Source organism: Brassica rapa, chromosome A06 (genome assembly GCF_000309985.2).
Source record: "Brassica rapa cultivar Chiifu-401-42 chromosome A06, CAAS_Brap_v3.01, whole genome shotgun sequence".
NCBI classification, from domain to species: domain Eukaryota; kingdom Viridiplantae; phylum Streptophyta; class Magnoliopsida; order Brassicales; family Brassicaceae; genus Brassica; species Brassica rapa.
This window is the reverse complement of record NC_024800.2, coordinates 1,502,913-1,524,691: the sequence shown is the minus strand read 5'-3', so window position 1 is coordinate 1,524,691 and position 21,779 is coordinate 1,502,913. Positions and strand designations below refer to the sequence as shown.

General features: G+C 36.9%; 4 protein-coding genes across 9 annotated transcripts; 2 read left to right on the top strand and 2 right to left on the bottom strand.

Moving 5' to 3' along the window:
• The first annotated feature begins 526 nt into the window (after nucleotides 1–526).
• On the top strand, nucleotides 527–6,502 carry LOC103871269. The gene is made up of 9 exons (XM_009149502.3): nucleotides 527–1,012; nucleotides 1,106–1,227; nucleotides 1,941–2,136; nucleotides 2,225–2,741; nucleotides 2,828–3,079; nucleotides 3,173–3,364; nucleotides 3,446–3,520; nucleotides 3,620–5,824; nucleotides 5,904–6,502. Exons 1-9 carry the CDS (start codon nucleotides 813–815, stop codon nucleotides 6,180–6,182), a joined length of 4,038 nt encoding a protein of 1,345 aa, XP_009147750.2. The 5' UTR covers nucleotides 527–812; the 3' UTR covers nucleotides 6,183–6,502.
• A 2,579-nt stretch (nucleotides 6,503–9,081) lies between these two features.
• Nucleotides 9,082–12,664, top strand: LOC103871268 (serine/threonine protein phosphatase 2A 55 kDa regulatory subunit B alpha isoform). 6 transcript variants are annotated; one of them, XM_009149498.3, is made up of 14 exons: nucleotides 9,082–9,417; nucleotides 9,643–9,746; nucleotides 9,824–9,919; nucleotides 10,014–10,133; nucleotides 10,366–10,482; nucleotides 10,588–10,679; nucleotides 10,805–10,923; nucleotides 11,034–11,157; nucleotides 11,246–11,369; nucleotides 11,480–11,548; nucleotides 11,642–11,733; nucleotides 11,828–11,905; nucleotides 12,006–12,061; nucleotides 12,143–12,664. In XM_009149498.3, the coding sequence occupies exons 1-14, from the start codon at nucleotides 9,294–9,296 to the stop codon at nucleotides 12,286–12,288; spliced, it is 1,461 nt and encodes a 486-aa protein (XP_009147746.1). In that variant the 5' UTR covers nucleotides 9,082–9,293; the 3' UTR covers nucleotides 12,289–12,664. The 6 variants fall into 6 exon arrangements, with proteins under 6 accessions (XP_009147746.1, XP_009147749.1, XP_009147748.1 ...); XM_009149501.3 differs by having other exon boundaries at nucleotides 10,366–10,485; nucleotides 12,006–12,055; nucleotides 12,146–12,664; XM_009149500.3 differs by having other exon boundaries at nucleotides 10,366–10,485; nucleotides 12,006–12,055.
• Nucleotides 12,665–13,222: 558 nt separating this feature from the next.
• On the bottom strand, nucleotides 13,223–17,446 carry LOC103871267 (G-type lectin S-receptor-like serine/threonine-protein kinase At1g34300). Its single transcript, XM_009149493.3, has 2 exons — nucleotides 14,676–17,446; nucleotides 13,223–14,589 (listed from the first exon to the last, which is right to left on the bottom strand). The coding sequence occupies exons 1-2, from the start codon at nucleotides 15,982–15,984 to the stop codon at nucleotides 13,439–13,441; spliced, it is 2,460 nt and encodes an 819-aa protein (XP_009147741.1). The 5' UTR covers nucleotides 15,985–17,446; the 3' UTR covers nucleotides 13,223–13,438.
• A 91-nt stretch (nucleotides 17,447–17,537) lies between these two features.
• On the bottom strand, nucleotides 17,538–21,640 carry LOC103871265 (ubiquitin carboxyl-terminal hydrolase 6). The gene is made up of 17 exons (XM_009149492.3): nucleotides 21,402–21,640; nucleotides 21,107–21,252; nucleotides 20,995–21,030; nucleotides 20,797–20,904; nucleotides 20,277–20,377; nucleotides 20,040–20,166; nucleotides 19,854–19,913; nucleotides 19,653–19,771; nucleotides 19,174–19,282; nucleotides 18,938–19,026; nucleotides 18,720–18,789; nucleotides 18,559–18,639; nucleotides 18,394–18,480; nucleotides 18,260–18,308; nucleotides 18,028–18,150; nucleotides 17,886–17,960; nucleotides 17,538–17,787 (listed from the first exon to the last, which is right to left on the bottom strand). The coding sequence occupies exons 1-17, from the start codon at nucleotides 21,409–21,411 to the stop codon at nucleotides 17,732–17,734; spliced, it is 1,446 nt and encodes a 481-aa protein (XP_009147740.1). The 5' UTR covers nucleotides 21,412–21,640; the 3' UTR covers nucleotides 17,538–17,731.
• Between the last annotated feature and the right edge of the window lie 139 nt (nucleotides 21,641–21,779).

The following is a 21,779-nucleotide window of genomic DNA, read 5'->3' as shown; positions in this document are numbered from 1 at the left end:
AATTAGTTATAAATATTGGATTTTTTATATGATACATTGTGATATAATAGACAATTACAATCACAAAATATAATTATTCAAAGTAATAAATAAAATGGTTATGCTTTAAAATGTTATATTAACAATTATGTTATATATTTTAATTTACAAATATATATTATACCATTAGTACAAAGAAAAAAATTAAAGTGAAAGCAAATATTTATACGGTCACAGATCAAGTTCTAGAAATAAACAACAACAGCGCAAGATTATTTTTCTTTAACAAATTTATTTTAGTAGATATTATAGTTCCAAATATGTTTATATATTTTACGTATTTATAAATTTATTTTCTTTGTTTTAAGGGATGCTAAGATTTTGAAAATGGAAAAAGTTATGACCCACCTCAATATTATTTTAATTAGGATAAAATTTATATCATAATATTTTGTTAAATTTTTAATTTTAATTTTTATTATAACTGCAAAGATTAATTTAATATAAATTTTTTGTTTAAATACTACAAATACATCATTTAATATAAACTAAAAAAACTAAAAACATAAAATAAAATACCCGTCCGGTGGGATGGGTGAAGGTCTAATTCAGGGTTAAAGCTACATCACTTCAAAAAAAAAAAGGAACTCAAAATAGAAGAGTGGGCTTTCAGACAAAAGTCAAAACGGTTTTGGGCTTCTTGTAAGAGAGTTCTCGAAACATCACCGGAGAATAATGATCTCTTATTCTCTCCGTCTTCCACAAACCTAGTAATTCTCAGTGTTTTTACTTTACATTTTCACAACGAACAAACTCAAATCCGGAACTCAGAAATGGATCAATCAGCTCCTCCTCCTCCTCCTCCAAAGCCTTCTCTCCCGATCACAATCCAAAGCTCCAGAGATTTGCAATGCGTCGGAACTATGGAGATCGCCGCCCCCAAACCGATCGGTTTCCTCTGTGGCTCGCTTCCTGTTCTCGCCGATAACTCATTTCCAACTTTCACTTCCGCTCTCTTACCCTCTCACGAAACGTACGTCTTTAGCATCATCTCCCACTCAGCTTCTTCTACTTGAACTTTGTATGAAAAAAGCTTTTTTTTTTTACTTGTTTGGTGTTGTTGCAGAGTTAGTGCTCCCAGGTACCAGAGGATTCCTCCAGAGACAGATCTTAATCGGCCTCCTCTCCTAACTGATTTTCCCGAGAAAATGTTACCCTTGGCCGCAGTCAAGTCTAGAATCACCGGAGGTACCTTTTATTATTTGTGTGTGTTTTAGTATAGGCTCCAAATGTTTACAACCGCGCCGCGCGCCGCTGTTAATGCATATGTATCTAGTATCTATATGTTTTTGTTACTATTAGGATATATATGTTTTTGTTACTAGGACGGCACCGCAACCGGTTGCACTCGGTTGCACTGCTGTTAATGCCTATATATCTAGTATCTATATGTTTTTGTTACTATTAGGACGGTACATCAACCGGTTGAAGTTCCTTACAACCGCACTGCTATTAATTTCTACATATTTAGTATCTACTCCCTCTGTTCCGCAAAGATAGACTTTTTTAGTATTTTCATACATATTAAAAAAAACACATTAAACTATCATAATAAATGTATAGTTTTCTGTAATTTTCAATTTTCAATAATTTTTAACCAATTGTAATTCAATACAGTCAATTAATTCAATAAAACACAAAAAAATACATCTTTTTGAAACAATTTTTTTTTTTCTAAAAAGTCTATCATTAAGGAACGTAGTGAGTATATGTTTTTGTTACTATTAGGACGGCACTGCAGTTCTGCATATTGCTTTGGACCTTAAATTTCTTAGGTGTTATTGGGGTTTTCTCCAAATATATGGATAAGCTAATGTTACTTTGTGTTCTAGTTCTACTTGTGCCTAGCGTCCATGTAACTTCCTTAAGGTGGTATGGTTTTCGTGTTTTTGATATGACAGATATATCTAAGGAGGCTAATGTTATTAGCAAGAAATGTGAAGCACTTGCTGTCACGGGTTTAGCAGAGTACGGAGATGAGATAGACATCATTGCGCCGGTTGACATTCTTAAGCAAATCTTTAAGATACCTTACTCCAAGGCTCGAGTCTCCATAGCTGTTCAGCGCGTTGGACAGACACTCGTCTTGAACCCTGGGTGTGCCTCTTTTTATACTTAAACTCCACCTTTTTTTGAATCATGCAAGTCTTTTTTTTTTTTTAATGTAAGATTGTTTGTGATGCAGACCTGATGTTGAAGAAGGAGAGAAACTGATTAGGAGGCACAAGAATCAACCCAAATGTACAAAAAACGTGGATGAGTCTTTGTTTTTGAACTTTGCTATGCATTCAGTGAGGGTGGAGGCATGTGATTGCCCTCCAACACATTCGCCACATACCGAGGGACAGTCAAGTTCGTCTGCTCTCCCCGCGGAAGAGAACTCACGTAGTGCTCCTGACGACAGACTTGACAAAGCTGCAGGGAGTGGTAAACAAGTGAAACATGATGGTCTTATTTGTAAGAATGAGAAGAGCAAAAAGAACAAGCAAGTAAGAAAAAATACTCTAATCAGCGAAAAGAATCGAAAGATCAAGCCGTCAGGAGACTCTGAGAAACACAAAAGATGTGGGAGCAATGAGTTTTTAAGAGTTCTGTTTTGGCAATTCCATAACTTCCGCATGCTTCTGGGAAGTGATCTGCTTCTCTTTAGCAACGAAAAATATTTGGCTGTAAGCTTGCACTTGTGGGATGTTAGCGAAAAGGTTACTGCTATGCTCTAGACTGGTTTTGCTTTTTCTTCTTCTTATCAGTAGAGTCTCTGCTAATTGTTCATATTTTATTTGCACAGGTTACACCGTTAACATGGCTTGAAGCTTGGCTTGATAATGTAATGGCAAGTGTGCCCGAGCTAGCAATTTGCTACCATGAGAAGGGTGTTGTCCAAGGGTATGAGCTCTTAAAAACAGAGGATATATTTCTACTAAAAGGAATCTCTGAGGATGGTACACCTGCCTTTCATCCTCATTTTGTTCAGAAGAATGGTCATGCTGTTCTAAGGTTTCTTCAATCAAATTGCAAAGAGGATCCTGGAGTTTATTGGGTAACATTATAGATTATTATTATTATTTCTTTAGCTAGAATTATTATTTGTTGATGTCATTGCTTACGGTTGATTTGGCTATGTCCTTTTCAGCTCTACAAAAGTGCGGGTGAAGATGTGATTCAGCTTTTTGATCTCTCCATTATTTCAAAGAGCCATTCTTCAGGAGATGAAAACGACAACGCAAGCACATTACCGTCTATGATTTACAGTGGGAGAAGTGACTCGCTGTTTTCTTTAGGAAATCTTCTATATCGTGTTGGTCATAGACTTTCTTTGTCTGTGGTAAGGAGACAGTGTATTAACATGCATGAAACATAATAACAGCTTAACTGCCGCTTTTCTAACACTTTGCATCTTGTCCAGGTGCCGAATGATCTGACCAAGTGTGCAAGTTTCCTCAGAAAATGTTTGAATTTTTTGGACGAGCCTGATCATATGGTATATGTTTCTTAAGACCATCTTTTAAATAGCATTGAGCCTTTTTTTTTCTTGCTAAATATTTGATTGGGAACTCATCTCTGATACCATGCTTGATAGGTTGTTCGAGCATATGCACACGAGCAGTTTGCAAGGCTCATTCTGAATAATGACGAGGAAGTTGATTTGACTTTCGAGTCTAATAATGTGCAACGTGAAGTCAAAATAACAGATCTAGAAGAAGAATCACTTGATACTGTTACTGTTGACCATGAAAGTGAGGAGGTGGTTTTCTCGGAGGACAAGTTCACTGAAGATTATTCGGGTTCTTACAAAAAGCTTGAGGCAGACGTGCCACCTTGCAAGAAACTATTGAGTTCAGACAGTCCGGATTTACATAATGCTGAAACCTGTGTTAGTTCAGATGCTAATCTCGTTCTTGGTCCTGTATGCCAAGCTCCTGCACCTCTGCTTGAGACTACAACCTATCTGATTTCATCGAAGCTAGCAGCAGTTCACCATGTTTCTCAAGCTATAAAGTCTCTCAGGTGGACACGGCAATTACAGTCTTCAGAACAGGACGGTTCGTTTGATGAGACATTACCATCTCCTGATTTTTCTAAATGCTCATGCGGTGATCCTGATTGTATTGAAGTCTGTGATATCCGTAAGTGGCTTCCAACATCTAAACTAGATAGGAAACTGTGGAACCTTGTTCTGCTACTTGGTGAATCATATCTGTCTCTAGGAGAAGCTTACAAAGAGGATGGACAGTTGCACCAGTCTTTGAACACTGTGGAATTAGCCTGTTCAGTTTATGGATCAATGCCACAGAAGTTTGAGGAGACGCTATTTGTTTCATCAATGAACAAGTCTGTGGTAACAACGCAAGTTGAAGATTTTGAAGCGGAGCTTTCATCATCAGCACGCCTCTTCTGGGCTAAAGTGTGGATGTTGGTTGGTGATATATACGTTCAGTTCCACATTGTTAAAGGTCAAGAGCTCTCCAAAAGACCAAAAGTGACATCTAACAGTCAATTAAGAATGCCGTCGGAAGTAGTAAAAGAAGTAGAGAGGCTCAAGAAGAAGTTAACTGAGTACAGTCAAAACTGTGTCTCGTGTTCTTTAGTAAATTGCAGCTGTAAGAGTGACAGAGCAAGCAGTGGAAGAAGCGCAAGCAGCAGCAGTGGAAGCAGTGGTCGTACTGTGTCTCATAACAGAAAGCACAATAGAAAACCGAAGTCCAAGAATGTCACTAGCGCGCTCTCACGAAATGTTGAAGATGAACATGTTAATGTCACTTTTGAGAACAAAAGCCATAAAGAAATAGAGACGTCAGCAGGAGCAAAAGAAGAAGCTGTCTCTTTGGATCAGAATGAATCCAGCTCTAAGGGTGTAAAAAAGGGAGGAATATTTAAGTATCTCAAGGGTTCCAAGTCTGATGATGATGATGCAGAAAGCAATCTCTTGGCTGCGTTGAATTGTTATGAGGAAACTAGAAGAGCATTACAGGAGCTTCCAAGTGGATGCAACGAGTTTCAGTCTCTCAACAGAAAGAAAGGTTGGGTTTGTAATGAACTTGGTCGGAACCGACTTGAGAGCAAAGAGCTAAACAAAGCGGAAGACGCTTTTGCTGATGCTATTGTGGCATTCAAGGAAGTTAATGATCACACGAATGTTATACTAATCAACTGCAACTTGGGTCATGGACGACGAGCCCTAGCTGAAGAAATAGTCGCAAAGATGGAAGCTCTTAAACTGCATCCTGCTTTCAAAAATGCTTACGGACAAGCTTTGGAGACTGCAAAATTAGAATACAGCAAGTCACTCAGTTATTACATGGCAGCAAAGACGGAACACAGTGTTGCCACTGATTTGGTTCAAGACAATCTGAAAGTTGAGGTCTACACGCAGCTTGCTCATACATATCTAAGACTTGGAATGCTTTTAGCGAAAGAAGACACAACCGTTGCAGCTCGTGGACAGAACAGCATCTTGAAAACTACTCATGAAGTGTCAGCTAGTGATGCTATAAGAGAGGCATTGGCTCTATACGAATCTCTTGAGGAAATACGCAAACAGGAAGCTGCCTACGCTTACCTTCAGTTAGCGAGGTATCACAAAGATTGTTGCTTAAGGATTTTGGAGAAACCTGACACTAATGGCATCCAGAGAGCCAAGCAGTACGCTTTGTTGGCAGATAGAAATTGGCAGAGATCAATGGACTTTTATGGCCCTGAGAATCATCCCTCAATGTTCTTGACAATTCTGATAGAGAGATCGGCTCTTTCCTTTAGCCTTTCAAACTTTTGGCAATCAAACACTGTAAGTGCTCTTGCTTTGTGTCTTCTTTGGTTTAAGAATGACTTGTTTTATATCTTATAATTATGCAACTTCTCTGCAGATGCTTGAGACGGCTTTGTCTTGCCTGCTTGAAGGCCGCCACATTTCCGAAACACATGCGGAATCATTAAGAACCAAGGACCCGGAGCTTTACTCCAAGTTCTGGGCCCAATCGCAGATGGTTCTCAAGAGAATGCTGACCTTATCCATACCCGCGGAAGGAGCAAACAAGTCTCAGAGCTCTGGGAAACTGAGAGAGCTATATAAAACATCACTCAAGTCAATAAGTCTGAGTGACTTGAATGCAATGCATGCCTTGTGGACTACAAGAGTAAACTAATGAAGTTGACTACCTTTGTGTTGTGGGTTTTAGTGGAACGAAAATGGTCAAAGCACGGAGTAAAGGCTCCTTTCTACATTTGTTACTACAATCTTGAGAGAAGCAGTGTAGTAAGAGTAAGAGTTGAAGTTCCAGGATTTGAGCGGCTTTAAATGGGATCTGTTATACACAATGTAGAGCTTGTGAAGCTGATGTTATAAGTGTTTTATTGGATTTTTATGCAGTTTTAGAGGGTTTTATTTGCTTACTTAAAGTCAGCACGATACAATTTGCTTATGATCTCTCCCTCACTATTTTATTGCGTTTTAGATTTTTATTTACTTGATCAGTAAAGGTGACAAAATTAGTGAGTGGCTATGAGAGCTGCCTTTCGAGGTGGTTGAAGCCAACACAAGAAGAAACCAATGATTGTTCATAATCTAACTTTATAAATCAATGGGCTATGGATACCTGAGCTTCTGGGGAAGAAGGAGGATCTCCAACTGCAAATAAGACTGGCACTGATACAATATAATCTGGTGTTAGTGGGTTTTTTTCATGTCTATGTTTTCCAGTATTTAGTAGCTAAAATCTAATAACATATATCTATGTTAAATTAGATCAACGCTTATTTATGGTTCATAAATGTTAAAGTATAAATATTTGAAATGCAACACGAAAAACACAAATTATGTTGTAAGAATCACAAATTGTACATATCTTGAAATCAAAATTTAATAACCAAAAAAATTAGAAAGCTTAATACCAGCTTCTAAAAATATCATATGTCAATATAAGAATTACTAAAATAGTGTGCTGCAATAATTAATTTATATTTTGGTAATATGAAGAATACAACTTTTCTGAATGTAATCTATAATGTTTACAGAATCAAGATTTTATAGCATTTTAATTTTTCCTTATGTAAAAAATATTTTGACCAAATAATTAAATTTTCAAAAATAAAGTATTTCAAATTCAAAAAATATCGGCAATGGTATTTCTCTTTATAATTACCAGTAAAAAAATCTTTAAGTATTTTAAATCACTTAAATAGAACAATTTATTTAGTATAAAATCAGACAATATACTTAAATGATAGATGCTACAATATATTTTTAAAATTTTGATATATAAAAATTATTATAATATTTTTATTGTAAGTTATTGATATTAACATCTTATTTATATACAGTCTTAATATCTTATGAAAATTTGTTTTGTTTAAATGAATGTGTTTCATATATGAAAATACAAATAGATTGATCTGTGAATTAATTTACTTCATATTAAATGAAAATATTTTTAGTATCTAAGCCTGCAAAAAATGATTTTTATAAATTATTTGACTGTTTTAAAAAACTTTTTATTTTATTAAATAATTTATATTAATATTAATAAAAAATATTAAAAAGTGAGATATAATGTTTGGGTTTGGAAACATGATTAGTAGTATAATGTTGTTTTATATAGTTACCGTTAATGAGTTCTTGTCTTTTTATTAACTACCTATAATATTTATGTAATATTACACATGACTAAAAATCATGTCCAATGTAATGTTTATGTTAGGCTTGGACACATTTACCAGGAATCGAAGAACCGAACAGAATCAAAAATAGTGGTTCGGTTCTCGTTTGGATCCTATCAAAAACCTGCGTGTATCATATATCACTAGAGCCAAAGAACCGGAACCGGAACCGGACCCAAACCAGAACTGGACCAAGTACCAAATAATTGAGTACCCAAATATCTATAATATAATTTATATATTTATAAATATTAATTGTATTCTGTTTAAAAATAATCAAATAATTAGAAAATATTACTTATAAACTAAAATACCCAAAAGCGAATTGTCATAATTTTTTTTATCCAAAAGTTTTAAGTGATATGAATTATCTAATTTTTTATCCGATGACCCGCAACTTTTTGATATTTAATCTGGAAAGTCCATAATTTTTTTTTTACTTTTTTTAACCTAAATTAACCAAAAATCGGAACCAAACCGGAGCCAAATGGGATCCGAAATGATAGGACATTAGCCAATTCATAATTTTAATACCCGAACGGAACAAAAAATCGAAGAAACAAACTGAAATCAAACCGAATTTTCTAAATACATGAATGTATCCTAAAATTTCAGAACCGGAAAATCGAACCAGAACTGGAATTGAGAACATAATGCCTTTTGCTAGTTTCTTTTTTAACAAGGGAGATACTTTATGGAAAATTCTCACAGGAATATATATATATATATATATATATATATATATATTGTTGTATGATAAAATCGACTTATTTAAATAAAAATGATAAGTGTTGGTAATAACAACAAAAAGTAAAAATATTTTACAGTCTACAAGGCATAAACATCACATTATTAGTGTCTTTATATAACATATATTAACAGATGTAAAACAACATTGTCGATTCATATGAAAATAGTTTTTTTCACCACTCATATAAACATATCTAGAAACAAGTTTTACTGTATTTTGTGAAGATCATATATCTTTATCTATATTTTTCAGAAAAGAAAAGAATTGATATACTTATCCTACAAAAACTTAAAAACAAAGAAATAAAATCTACACCCAAATAAAAAGGGAAATTAATTTCCTAAGATTGCCACATTATTCATACACAATCACAGCTGTTAGGAGTGAGTAAGTATGAAATAAATGTAATTTCTCTGCACTAAAAATGAAATGAAATCTAAATCCAATAATTGTCTATTAGGGAAGATTTTATTTCTTTTGTTTATTTGTTGTCACATTATAAGTCACTCACAGCTAATATGAGTAAGTAAAGTTTGGAAACAAATCTAATTTCCCAAGCATTTAAACAAATAAATCCATAAAAAGGGATAAAAACCAAATATTTACATTAATAATATATTTTTATATTATAATTACCTGCTGAGATAGAGAGAGAAGGGACTGTATTTGTTCCTGTGAAGGAATCATCTGATATATACTCTCTCCTCTCCTCTCCTCTCTTCTCTCTCCCTCCCTCCTTTGATCGATTGGCTACATCCGCCGTGAGATTAAACCAACCGGCGAACTCAATCAACCGGTTTAATCGGTTCTGATCCGGTTATATCCGAAAGGAGAGAGAGTGTGTGTCGTGATGAACGGTGGTGGTGATGATGAGGACGTCGTCGTCGCAGCTTCGGCGGACGCGTCTCCGCCTCTGCAATGGAGATTCTCTCAGGTCTTCGGTGAACGAAGCGCCGGTGAAGAAGTTCAGCCAGGTGAAAAAAGTCTTCTCTTTTGACTTTGATTCCATCGGATTGAGTTTTTTTTCGATCTGAATCTGTCGAATTGGGGATTAGGGTTTGTGGGTAATGGTAGATCTGTTGGTGGGTCGTGTGAAAGTTTTGATTTTTAGTCGAGTTTGTTACGATTCGTTAATCTGAAAGTTTTAGTCTTTGGTCATTGAGTGTGAGTAAGCTGAAAGTGTTTTTTTCCTCTTGCAGTTGATATGATTTCAGCAATTGAGTTTGATCATTCCGGTGACCATCTCGCTACTGGGGACCGTGGAGGACGTGTTGTTCTTTTTGAGAGAAGTGATGTCAAACATGTAAGTGTCTCTTTGCTTCTTGTTTAGTTTCTGAGTAAGTGGGGATTTGACATTTTGGTTTATGATATCAATTACAGAGCAGTGGAGCTAGAAGGGATCTTGAGGAGACAGATTATCCAGTGAGGCACCCTGAGTTTTGTTATAAAACTGAGTTTCAGAGTCATGACCCTGCGGTATTATGATTTTACTCTCTCTCTCTTTTCGTCATTGTAGTATGTGATAAGAGTGCTTATGTTGGTCTTTTCATGTTTGATCTTTGTCTACCAGTTTGATTACCTCAAGAGTTTGGAGATAGAGGAGAAGATCAACAAAATTAGATGGTGTCAAACTGCGAATGGCGCTCTCTTTCTCCTATCGACAAACGATAAAATCATCAAGTATTGGAAGGTTAGGATATTATTCTTTATTTTATTTGGGAGGCATCTGAATGACATACTGTTTGTTTCGATGGAAGCTTAGTGTTTTGCCTCTCTGGGCATTGGCATTGTTTGTTGGGTTGCTTACTGTATCTAGATGGTTCTAAGTCCTTAATGTTGTAAAATGTTTCTCTTTGCCTATTGAGATGAGTATATAGAGGTGGTGATGCTTTCCTCTTGGTTTCTGATGTGAGTTTTAACAGGTCCAAGACAAGAAGATCAAGAAAATATGTGATATAAATGCAGATCCTTCAATGGGAAATGGAACTGTCGCGAACGGAGTACCTGAAGCGAACATTTCATCGCTGCGGTTGCCAGTGGTAGTTGTACTCTTTAACAATCTGTTTAGAAATTGATTCTTAAATAATGCAAAGCTACTTGATGTTGCTCATCTGTAGACTAATAGTTCATTTTGACATATACAGATAACTAGCCATGAGTCGAGCCCTGTGGCTAAATGTAGAAGAGTTTATCCTCATGCTCATGATTATCACATCAACTCGATCTCAAATAACAGGTAGGTTATTCATACCACGCATTTAGATTTATACCACAACTGCTTTTTCATTGTAAATGTTAGCTTGAGATCTATACTTTCATTGCAAATGTTCTGCTCCTAATAGTTTTCATATTAAAAATCAGTGATGGCGAAACATTTATTTCTGCTGATGATTTGCGAATCAATCTTTGGAATCTGGAGATTAGCAATCAAAGTTTCAACATTGTTGATGTGAAGCCTGAGAAAATGGAAGATCTGTCTGGTAAGCCGTGGTTTATTGTTCTTTTAGTCCATTATGTTCCCTACATGATATGGTGGTCAAGCAATTTAATACTATATTTTAAGTTACTAATACGGCATTCATTCTTGCAGAGGTTATCACAGCAGCAGAGTTTCATCCTACCCATTGCAATATGCTAGCTTACAGCAGTTCCAAAGGCTCGATTCGCCTTATTGATCTGCGCCAATCAGCTTTGTGTGATTCACATTCCAAATTGTAAGTCTCAGATACTGGTAACTCTGTTAACTTCCTTTTTCATGCGGTTACAAGAGCAGCAAAGGCTTAACAGTGCTTGTTTATGCAGGTTTGAGGAACCAGATGCAGGTGGTTCTAAATCTTTCTTCACTGAGATTATTGCTTCAGTGTCAGACATCAAATTTGCAAAAGAAGGAAGATACTTACTTAGCCGTGACTACATGACACTTAAGGTCCGTCCACACTTTCATCTTTCCCATTGGCATTAGATATAGATAAGCGAGCCTAAAGCTAAGGTTCACTAAACTCATGCTAATTTTTTTTTTTTTTTTGGCATTTTCAGTTATGGGACATCAACATGGATTCAGGTCCGGTATCAACTTTCCAAGTTCATGAATATCTGAAACCGAAGGTAAGTTTCATATAATACTTTGATAGAGCTGCACATTTGATGAGCTGGTCCATAGCTGATTTGGTACTCTGTTTTCCCTTTGGCCATTTACAGCTCTGTGATTTATATGAAAATGATTCCATCTTTGACAAGTTCGAGTGTTGTATAAGTGGCAATGGATTGCGAGCAGCTACAGGTTCTTACAGGTATGTCCCTTTAAAGCAGAGCATATCTTTTTTGTTATTAGCATTATCAAATGACTATGATGATTCCTTATATAATCATTCCCTCTCCATCCAGCAATCTGTTCCGTGTGTTTGGTGTTTCCCCGGGAAGTACCGAGACTGGAACGTTGGAAGCAAGCAGGAATCCAATGAGGTAAACTTGGTCAAAGCTATCAAGAGTTTAGTGTGATCCATCTTCTCTTTCTTCTCAATCTTGATGAAATTGAATTTTTGTTTGTTATGGTTTATCACAGGAGACATGTCCCAGTTCCAACAAGGCCACCCAGACTAGGCGGTATGATAGGTAGAGGTCAGTCTCGTTCTCTCATTTTTCTCATTTTAAGAAATTGGCAACAAAATAGTAAAAACAAATTTTGAAATGGTGTAAAAGCAGGATCAGAGAGTGCTGGTGGAGTGGATGGGAATAGCAATAATGCTCTTGATTACACAACGAAGTTGCTGCATCTTGCTTGGCATCCAAATGAGAACTTAATTGCTTGCGCTGCTGGAAATAGCTTGTACATGTACTGTGCTTAACCCCCATACTCAGCAAAGGAGCTAAGAAGGCATTTTCTCTGCTTCTGGACTCTGTTTTTTCATGGTTCCTTATGGGGATCGCTATCATCTTCATTGGTCACACAAGCTCTGTAATCATCATCATGCTGGGGGGGTTCTGGAAAGGCAAGCAGTGAAAACCAATTTTTTTTTTTTTTATCTATTCTGAAGTGTAGAATTCACCTGGAAACAACTTTTACAGGCCAAGAAAAAGATAATCCGATTGGAAAAAATCGTGATTTTAGTAAAATGCTAATCTCATATGACTTTTGGATTGGATTACAGATTATATTCTTTTTACAATCTTTTCTTGGTCTTGTGTAATCATTTGTTTTATTGATTCTTTTGTTAAACTTCCTTTTACTTTGTCGAATTATTTAAAATAATATATTTAATTACTAATGTTGTGTTCTTATTTGCTTATTGGCTTGACAAATTCAGTAAACAAAAAAAAAGTAATATTTGATCAAATCCACAAACACATCCATTTAAATGGATCACAAAAATAGCCAAAACAAATTAAAACTAAATTTGTCGGTTTATAGGTAAGAAAAATAATAAACCAAGCCTTCTTGGAGAAAGGTTTCCCTTATTACAGCAGAACTTTCAGCACCAAAGATACAAGGCATAATATCCTATCATCTCAGGCAAAATTTGAATGGCACAATGCAGTGTGGTTCACTCATGGCGCTCCCAAGCAATCGTTCTGCACATGGCTGGAAATGAGGAATAGATTGTCAACAGGTGATCTTATGGTGTTGATTAAGATAACTACACTATTTAAAATGTGGTAATAAAAGAATAGTTTATTTAAGCTAATCTTGCATTTGTCATGTCATATTTGTTAGGACACATTTTAAAACCAATTAAATTTTAACGTTTTCAATTAGCCTTGTTCTTAATTAATAGTATGATATTTCCAAAAAAAACACCAGTAAGTAGTCTATGTTGTTAACCAACTATTTTTAGGCGTCTTCATAAAAACATATATCTCATAAGCATGTAACTAACACCATGAAATCGTAAAATTTATAAAAACAACCAACACAAAGATCCCAAGATCTCGACAAGTTGTACGAGATCCGGTCTCTTTGTTGACTTTAATTTAAGAGCTAGTACATTGAACTATATATTATGCGGAAATGCGTAAAGTATCTTCACCAGAGAGGGTGCCTCTTTCAAACTGACTTGGGTAAGAGAAGCTTGAAGTCTCATTATTACTATCTTCAATAGTTTCTGGAACCCTTGTTGCGGTTAAACACAAGAGATGCTTAGGTGGTACCTCAAGAGCCTCTAGACTCCCCTCTAGCATTTCAATGACTTTGATCATTGCTGGACGACGAGTTGGATTGGTCTGAATGCACCATAGACCAACCAATACCATTTTCCTTGCAATTTTCTCTTCTTCTTCGCTTAAATGATCTCCAAAAATCTTCATGATTTGTTCCCTCTCAAAATCCTTATAGATCCAATCTGGAAAGTACATTGAACTATTGTTGGATCCAGAGTGTTGGACGGTTTCTATATTCCTTGCTCCAATCATCTCAAGAACCACCATCCCATAACTATACACATCAGACTTATGCGAGACTACTCCAAAATTCTTCGAAAACACTTCAGGGGCAATGTATCCTGCTGTCCCTCTCGCATCAAGCATTGATATGATGCTCTCTTTATTTTTGCAAAGCTTAGCAAGACCAAAATCTGAAATTTTGGGACAAAGGTCTTTGTCCATGAGTATATTTTGTGGCTTTATGTCGAAATGCACAATCCTTGACACACAACGATTGTGCAAATACTCTAGGCCGCGAGAGATACCTAACGCAATATTATATAGCTTCTCCCAATCCATCTTTGTTGACATATGCTCGGAAATAAACTTGTCCAGGGATCCATTTGGCATGAACTCGTAGATTATAGCTCTCTTGTTTCCTTCGTAACAGAATCCAAGCAAGGAAACAATATTAACATGAGAGGTTCTACTCATGCTAGCTACTTCATTAATGAACTCTTCTCCGTTCCCCTTTGACTCCTTCAGGATCTTTACTGCAACATCTTGGTTTCCATCCGGTAACTTCCCTTTATAGACAGTTCCAAATCCTCCTTTCCCGAGGGCATTTGCAAATGAGTTTGTCATCCTCTTGACTCTTGCGTAACTATAATGTTTCAACATTACAATCTCTTCAATGTTTTCGCTATTCCAATCACTCTTTCTCGCTTTCTTTGCTCTTACTATCACCGCGACAATGATAATGATCATCACAACTGAAGCTGCTGAGACTCCTGCAATAAGAGAACAATTCTTTAAACTTCGGTTTTAACTTTTAAGTACCTACCATTAAAAAGGTTAGAGGGATATATAGCGTTACCGAGTATGAGTTTTAACTTTGAGGTTTTACGGTCACCTTTTGTTGCAACCAAAGGTCCATTACGCAACACTGGACCGCACACTTTAACATAAGAAGTAGTCGTAACTAATGGGCTCTCGTACCCGGTGATGAAGGAACCACCGCTTTGCTTCTGCCAACAGTTTCCTGACCCATCAGACAATGAGACAGAAGCAAGACAAGTGCTGCTAAGGAGACAATTCGATCCACAAGACGAACTACCAACCTCCGAGTTAGGGTCAGCTGGGTCTGTAATCAACCTGGTGTGATCCAAATCAACCATGGTTGCGTTGTCAAAGCAATCACTCAACTCTACCTTTCTCTTGCAGCCTTTTCTTTTATCATTTTCATCAACATGATCAAAGTTAAGAGACGGACACAAGCAAACCGGATTTGTATCCTTGTGGGTACAAATCCCAAAATTCCCACAGTACCCATAGACGAGACACTGGTCAGCAACAGCTGACCAGCGACTCGTCATAGGGCCATTGTCCCTACTCGCGGAACTGTAGATTCTCAAATTTCCGTCATCGTCTAGCTTCAAGAACATAAAATTATTGCTACTACCTTCACCGTAATCTACACTGTAAACGATCTCAGCTCCGCCATTATGAGTGGAGTCAAAGATCAGCAGAAGTCCGTTAGCATGTAAACTTAATGACGATAAGCTCATGTTTAAAGACGAATTTAGCCCTTGGCTCCAGTAAGTCGTACTATTGTTCCATTTAAGTGTGAGGTTCCCTCTCCTCTCTAACTGAAACGAGTAGTTACCAGATCGCAGAACCATACCGGCGGTGAAGTTCTGCGACTGCACGACAGTGTCTGTCGGGTGATCAAAGGATGACCAGACAGTGATGCTTCGGTTGTTGAGGAGACGAAGTTCACCGGAGTCATCAATCGTCGCGGAAACGACGCCGACACCATCCGTTCCGGAGTCCCAGACGGTGGTGTTGGAGCCGCTGATGAGGCGGAGGGAGCCGGAGGGTAAGAGACGAAGGGAGCCTCGGGAGTCAACGCTTCCTGCAGACCATACGGTAACGTTGCCGGCGAAAGATACGGCGGCGAGGAACGAGCCAGGGGGAGACGATGGAACGAAGGAGACGGAGAAAGTGGAGCTGGGAGACGACCAAGAAGACTGGTTTGAACCGGTTGCGTAAAGAACAGAGCCGAGGGGTATGGTGCAAGCTACGAAAGTGAAGTGAAGGAGAAGGAGAAGTGAAGTAAGTATTGTCGGATATGGCATCTCCGCTGTTTTAGTTATTGTGAAGCTTCTTTGTTCTCTGTTACTCATTTTTGGGAGCGCAATGATTGATCACTTCGCATGCTGTATTTTCAAAACTTGACATTCCAAATGGGAAAAGACAGTGGGGTGCAAAGACTTTTAGAACTTTTTTGGGACCAGCCATTTTTTTCTTTATAAGAAAATTAGCTGCTCATTTTACGAATTTACATTATTAATGATTATGACCTATTGGAATAATAAAATATTTTTTAAATCATAGATCTCTTAAATATATAGATTTTGAGTTTTCTAAGCTATACCACCATTTAATAATCAACCAATTAGATTAGAAATTCTAATGAAAACTCTCCGATAAAGTTTGTTTAGGGTAAAAACATCTATAATAACCAACCAATTATGTCAAATTCGCTACACAAATTTGTAAAATACTTCAAACAAAATATGCAAATAAAGAAGCTAATTTTACTTTAGATTTTGGGAAATTGGACTCTATAACTATAAATTATATATTTCACCAAATAAATATTAAGTGTATTTTGAGTTGAGTTTGCTTTATATATTAGTATGTTTTGATCAAATGAAACACTTTTCGGAAACATAGGTTAATGTCTTAGTGTATGAAAGTTAGATTATATTGCTATGATATTGATGTATATTAACCTTTTGTTTTTTTATAGGAATGCCATGTTGCAACAAAGTATAAAACCAAATTAATGCCAAATTAGATTCTATAGTGAATGCAGAAAATGAATATGAAATTCTTTCAGGTATCATTGATATGCTAGTGATTGAAACACAATTAGTTGGATGTTCAAGCTTTGTATATTATTTCTATTTATGATTTTTTTTTTTTTTTGTTATGACTATTTATGATTATGGAATCAATCGTCTGTTTATGATAATGGTTTTATGCTACCATTCAAAACTTATATTTATGATGTTAATGATTTTGTTGATGGTTAGGTAGATGTTGGATGATGATGATATGAATCTTATTTGTTTGGTATGTTTAAGCCAAATAGATTGCTTCAAACAACAGATCAAAGTGCAACATAGCATCATATTCAACAAGTTATTTCATATGAGCCGACCGTTGATAAAAGGATGAAAGTTTTAAATGATTATATTACTTGTAGTTTGACTAAGGGACATCGATTACTCAACTCAGTTTTTCTTTCTACACAAATTTTCTTTTGTGGTTAAGCATCAATATTAGCCATGCATTTGTTGTTTTAGCAAACTAGAAATCTCATGAGATTTTCAACTTAACTCTATATTCTCTCCCTTAAAAGTAGATGATCTCTAGTATAAAAGTAAGTTTTACTCCAATGTATATGTTATTATATTTATATATAGTTCTTTTATTTTTATAGAGTTAAATAAATTAGAAATGGTCCAATTCTAAGCCGTAGAAGTGACACCACGAGTGGTATACAAATGGTCAGGGGGTTACGGCAACTTGATAAAGAAAGTGACTGGTTAATTGATGTGCCTTCTTCTCCCGTTTCATGAGCGGCAAAGAAACTTTGCTTGTTAAGCACACTATCTGTTTTATCTTTAGGTCTGGTTTGTCTGTTAGCTATGAAACATTCAAAATCATATCCAAATTGGACTGCCATAATGGGTGATGGGTAAAACGAAAGAAACAATTGACGGTCTTGATAGTATATTGTGACAAAATACAGTCTCAACATTGTAATAAACTGAAACCTCTGAGGTGGTCTATTTCATGCTTTTAACGATCATGAACGTTTCAAGAACTACAAAAGAACCAAGAGGAAGAGAGAGACAGAGATCACATGGAGACGAAGCGGGCTTTGTACATAATGATGTACGCCATATGCCAATCACCTGTGAATCCATTGTTATTCACATAAAGAAAACGGATCAGATTAAAACGTGAGAACCGCAACAGTTTTGAAGTTAGATTGAGAAGCCATTGGGTTTACCTCCTCCAGATAGCTTCGTGATGTCTTCCTCCCGTTGCAGGCTCGGGTGGCTATCATCATACTGAATCCATTTGCCTGTCATGATGTGAATTGTTGTTAGATGATATTAGAGACCTTTTTGTGTGTGAGAAAGAGAACTAACCACTCTCTTGCTTGACCCATGCAACATAATGACCAGAGTCCGCACTCCTTCCCTTGTGGGTTAGCACAGAGACAAGGTCATAGATTCCGGTCATGTGAAGAGTTCCCTTCTCAGATGAACCACCTATGTCATAGCAAAAAGAAGTTTTTCAAATACCAGCACCACAACCCCAATCAAGCCTCATTCAGCACCAGACACGATAGATGTTGAAAAGGCGTCTTAGATACATTACCTTCCTGTTGGGTAACGGTGGATGATTCTCCACTTTCTTTTGATGACGCCTGCAAACAAATACAGAGAAATAAATCTTCTTGCAGGATTGTGCATTTCACTTATGATTTTATAACTGGAAAATAGATAGGGTACCTCTGCATCAGTCATTTTCACATCGCTGTCCTTTGAGCTACTCTTTGGTTGCAGACCAAGCTTTTTACCTTCCTCATCTCTTAGTTTCTGAAAGACATGACTCAGTTCATTTGGTTACCCAGCTCACAGATAATTTCAGTTTTCACTACAACAGAAAATGCAAACCTGGCGAGGAGCTTCCAGTTTCTTTCGGAGTTCCTCAGAACAAAGGTCAAATATATCCAATTCCAGCGGGTAATCCACTTTCTGCAAAGGTCAGTTGGAGAGAGACATTATTACCATTCGGAGTTTTTTGGTTAAGATTGAAAAACAGAAAGAAAACGTACCCTGAGAATCTTTGCTTTCTGATTAGTCTCCCTTTTCCAGAAGAATCGCACAAACTGAACGGTCAAGTACCTTCAAGATCACGAAGAAAAGAAACAAAATCTCATGTCAGACAGAGCAAAAAAAAATTAGAAGTCGCACTATGTTAGTTAGGTTCTCTAGGACATGAAGTATGCCACAAGAGGATTAAATTCACAAACAGTAAGCAGAGACTGATGACCTGGGCAAGGAATCTATAAGGGACTCCTTGAGGTAAAGCGCAGTACGGCCAAGAGCAGGAGATGTTTTTTCAAGTTCTCCTTTCAGCCCCTACAGTAAGAAATGGGCTACTCAGTACATCCAAGGTTTTATGAAAGCAGAACAACACCACGTTGTCCTAATTTTCCTATGATATGCTTGCATGCGCTATATCAAAGGAAAATGCAGGAATAGAAATCAGAAACAAGTTTTACTCACATGTTTTAATCCTTCATGCAAGTGGTTCACCTCGTGTGATATATGACATTTCAGAGAATATACAGATTCCGTCTCTGAGCTTTCTTCGCCACTTTCTTGACAATGCACCCTACAAAACAGAAACCAGTTATTACACAACTGGATACATTAAGCAAGGCGAGGAAAATCTTCAGTTGTCAGTTTCACATGAACAAGCATCATTAATAAACATTTCATATATTTCCCTCTAGGAAAACGCCCAACAAATATATAATACATGCATACACACACCCACACACCCACACATGCTTAATAAGGATACTAAGAAGATGCTCCGGCATTACTGCAGGAGTATGGAGCATGAATTTGATCGTAAAACCAGAGAATGAAGTCCTTTCTACTTGTTTACAAATTGACGAGACCCAAAACCAATTTATGGATGATCAATCCAAATAATATAAGCCAAATGTAACAGTAAGGTGTGAAATTTGCATGGATACCTGCTCCGAAGATTGACACCAAAGAGAGCTTTCACAGCATCAGAATCTTCGCTGGAAGTTGGTGCTTTTAGGGACTGAGAAAGAGTGTATAATAGTTGTGTCCAACATTCTTCAGCATCCTGTCAGACAATTTAATAGCACGGGTTTACAGACAGAAACGTTACAGGCTTAGTGCAACCGAGTTTGAAGTAATAAACGTACCTGCTGCATGTGCATTCCATTCTGCAACTGACTAAACTGAGGGAATTTTTTTCGTAATGTCTGCACGAAGACAAAAGTTGATATGAGCCAGTAACTAGAAACTTCCAAATTTTATGATAAGGCATGGACACTGATAATAAGAACTAGCAAAAAACATTTGAGATGAGGCGTCCAAAGAAAACTAACCATCCAGAACTGCGTAGGGGAAACAGCATTGACACTTCTGTCAAGATCACCAAATAGCTCACGTGTGGCAACTGTGAGCATGTGAGAAGTCTGGTCCACATCATTGCTTCGTCCAGTAAGTGCGTAGCTGTTAAGGAAATTGTTTGCATGAGATAACGTTATTTAAGTAAAAGACATTGAGTTTCCTGTGTTATTTTTTTTTGGGTTTAAAACAGTAAGGATAAGAGATGAACTGACTTGGACAATGCAGATTTCAACTCTGGGACAGATTTTAAGCACTGCACCGTGGAGTTCATGTAACATGTGTTGCCAAGATTGACAAGGCCTGCACTATAACCCTGAAATCAATTGTAAGACAAGTTAGGTGATAGGACGGATGCCCAAATTTTCTGAATATACAAACAAAACATGACACCGAACTTTTACAAATTACAATGCCTAGCAGAAAATTGAGTTTATCCTTTTAAAAAAAAAAAAATCTGAACCCTATGAGGTTGTCTGGGTCCAAGCATTGTAGAGCTAAAAAAAACTACCAAACTCCCCAAGAAACATATGGACAATGCATGGTTGTAACTAGCCTAAGTAGCTTGTTCTACAACAGCTAAGAAACAGCAGAACTTAAGGCGATATAGTCGAGAGCTGACAATTAGAGGGCAGCTAGGAGTTACGATTTATGGTTTTTCATTTCATTACATAGAGGGCATATACGGAGCTCATACCACACTTACAAACAGCAATGAAAAAAAAGAGAATATACCAGATGAGTGGCTTGCTCTTCTTCAGGTAGATCCTCAGCAAAAACAATAGCCTTTTCAGGAGCTTTCACAATCTCATCTGCAGTTCCCATCATCATCAGCTTCTGACCCTGGAACAAACAAAGTAAATAAAATAAGCATCTTTACACAAAAAAAGAACAAATCAATTGAGGAAGGAACAAAAAAGAAGAGAGCTTTACATCTTTCACTCCAATAGCCGACCAATCTGCATCATCCTGCACCCAAACGAAAGAAAATTGCCAATCAGCACTGAAATAAACAATCTGGTGAATGAACACACAGATCCTATACCTTCAAGAGTCCACCTTTGACCATGATCTTTTGCCTCTCTGGAGGAACTCCAGTCAAATCATACAGCTGAGCCTTGAACACATAAGGAGGCAGAGTGGGATCAATCTCGATTCCTTCAAACACCTTCTTTTGCCACTTCACGCTTACTGTACAAAAACACACACCACAAATTAGGGTTTACATCAACTCAATTCTAGGAGATGAAAACGAGATCTAATTGCAAATTACGAATACAATCGATTCAAAGCATCTACTTAACTAAGAGAAGAGAAGAGAAGAGAAGAGAGGAGAGGACCTGTGAGCATCTTTGCCGTGAGAAAGTGAGAGGCTTCTTCTTCTTGCTTGCTTGCTTGGAGAGACGCTAACGAGATTCTTGGACGCTCCTCTCCTGTATATGATGTCACTGTCTCGGGTGATACCGCCCGGATGAGAACGGGTCGGGTTTATAACGATCCGGTTGAGTCGGTTCCTCTCAGATTTTTTTTGTCGGCCCAAATTCATAAAGCCCATAAAATAATTCCAAGAGGTGAGTGGACAAGCCCAACTTTCACTATTTATTTACATCCTGATTTTTAAAAAGGGAACGTTATGTTATCTACTTTTATTTATAAGTTTTCAACTAAAGTATATAGGATTCCTCTCAAATAACTTTTACAAAAGTTGTTAAATAAAA

Excerpts from the sequence above, each read along its gene's own strand:
- LOC103871265 (XM_009149492.3), bottom strand. Across the intron at positions 19,914-20,039 it reads CCCCTACGCAGTTCTGGATG|ACATTACGAAAAAAATTCCC; the intron begins GTTAGTTTTCTT and ends GTCTTCGTGCAG. Across the intron at positions 18,640-18,719 it reads AGAAAGCAAAGATTCTCAGG|AAAGTGGATTACCCGCTGGA; the intron begins GTACGTTTTCTT and ends TGACCTTTGCAG.
- LOC103871268 (XM_009149495.3), top strand. The coding sequence starts at position 9,294 with ATGAACGGTGGTGGTGATGATGAGGACGTCGTCGTCGCAGCTTCGGCG. Across the intron at positions 9,418-9,642 it reads CGGTGAAGAAGTTCAGCCAG|TTGATATGATTTCAGCAATT; the intron begins GTGAAAAAAGTC and ends TTCCTCTTGCAG. Across the intron at positions 10,486-10,587 it reads CGCTGCGGTTGCCAGTGGTA|ATAACTAGCCATGAGTCGAG; the intron begins GTTGTACTCTTT and ends TGACATATACAG.
- LOC103871269 (XM_009149502.3), top strand. The coding sequence starts at position 813 with ATGGATCAATCAGCTCCTCCTCCTCCTCCTCCAAAGCCTTCTCTCCCG. Across the intron at positions 1,228-1,940 it reads CAAGTCTAGAATCACCGGAG|ATATATCTAAGGAGGCTAAT; the intron begins GTACCTTTTATT and ends TTGATATGACAG. Across the intron at positions 5,825-5,903 it reads ACTTTTGGCAATCAAACACT|ATGCTTGAGACGGCTTTGTC; the intron begins GTAAGTGCTCTT and ends ACTTCTCTGCAG.
- LOC103871267 (XM_009149493.3), bottom strand. The coding sequence starts at position 15,984 with ATGAGTAACAGAGAACAAAGAAGCTTCACAATAACTAAAACAGCGGAG. Across the intron at positions 14,590-14,675 it reads AAAGTTAAAACTCATACTCG|GAGTCTCAGCAGCTTCAGTT; the intron begins GTAACGCTATAT and ends CTCTTATTGCAG.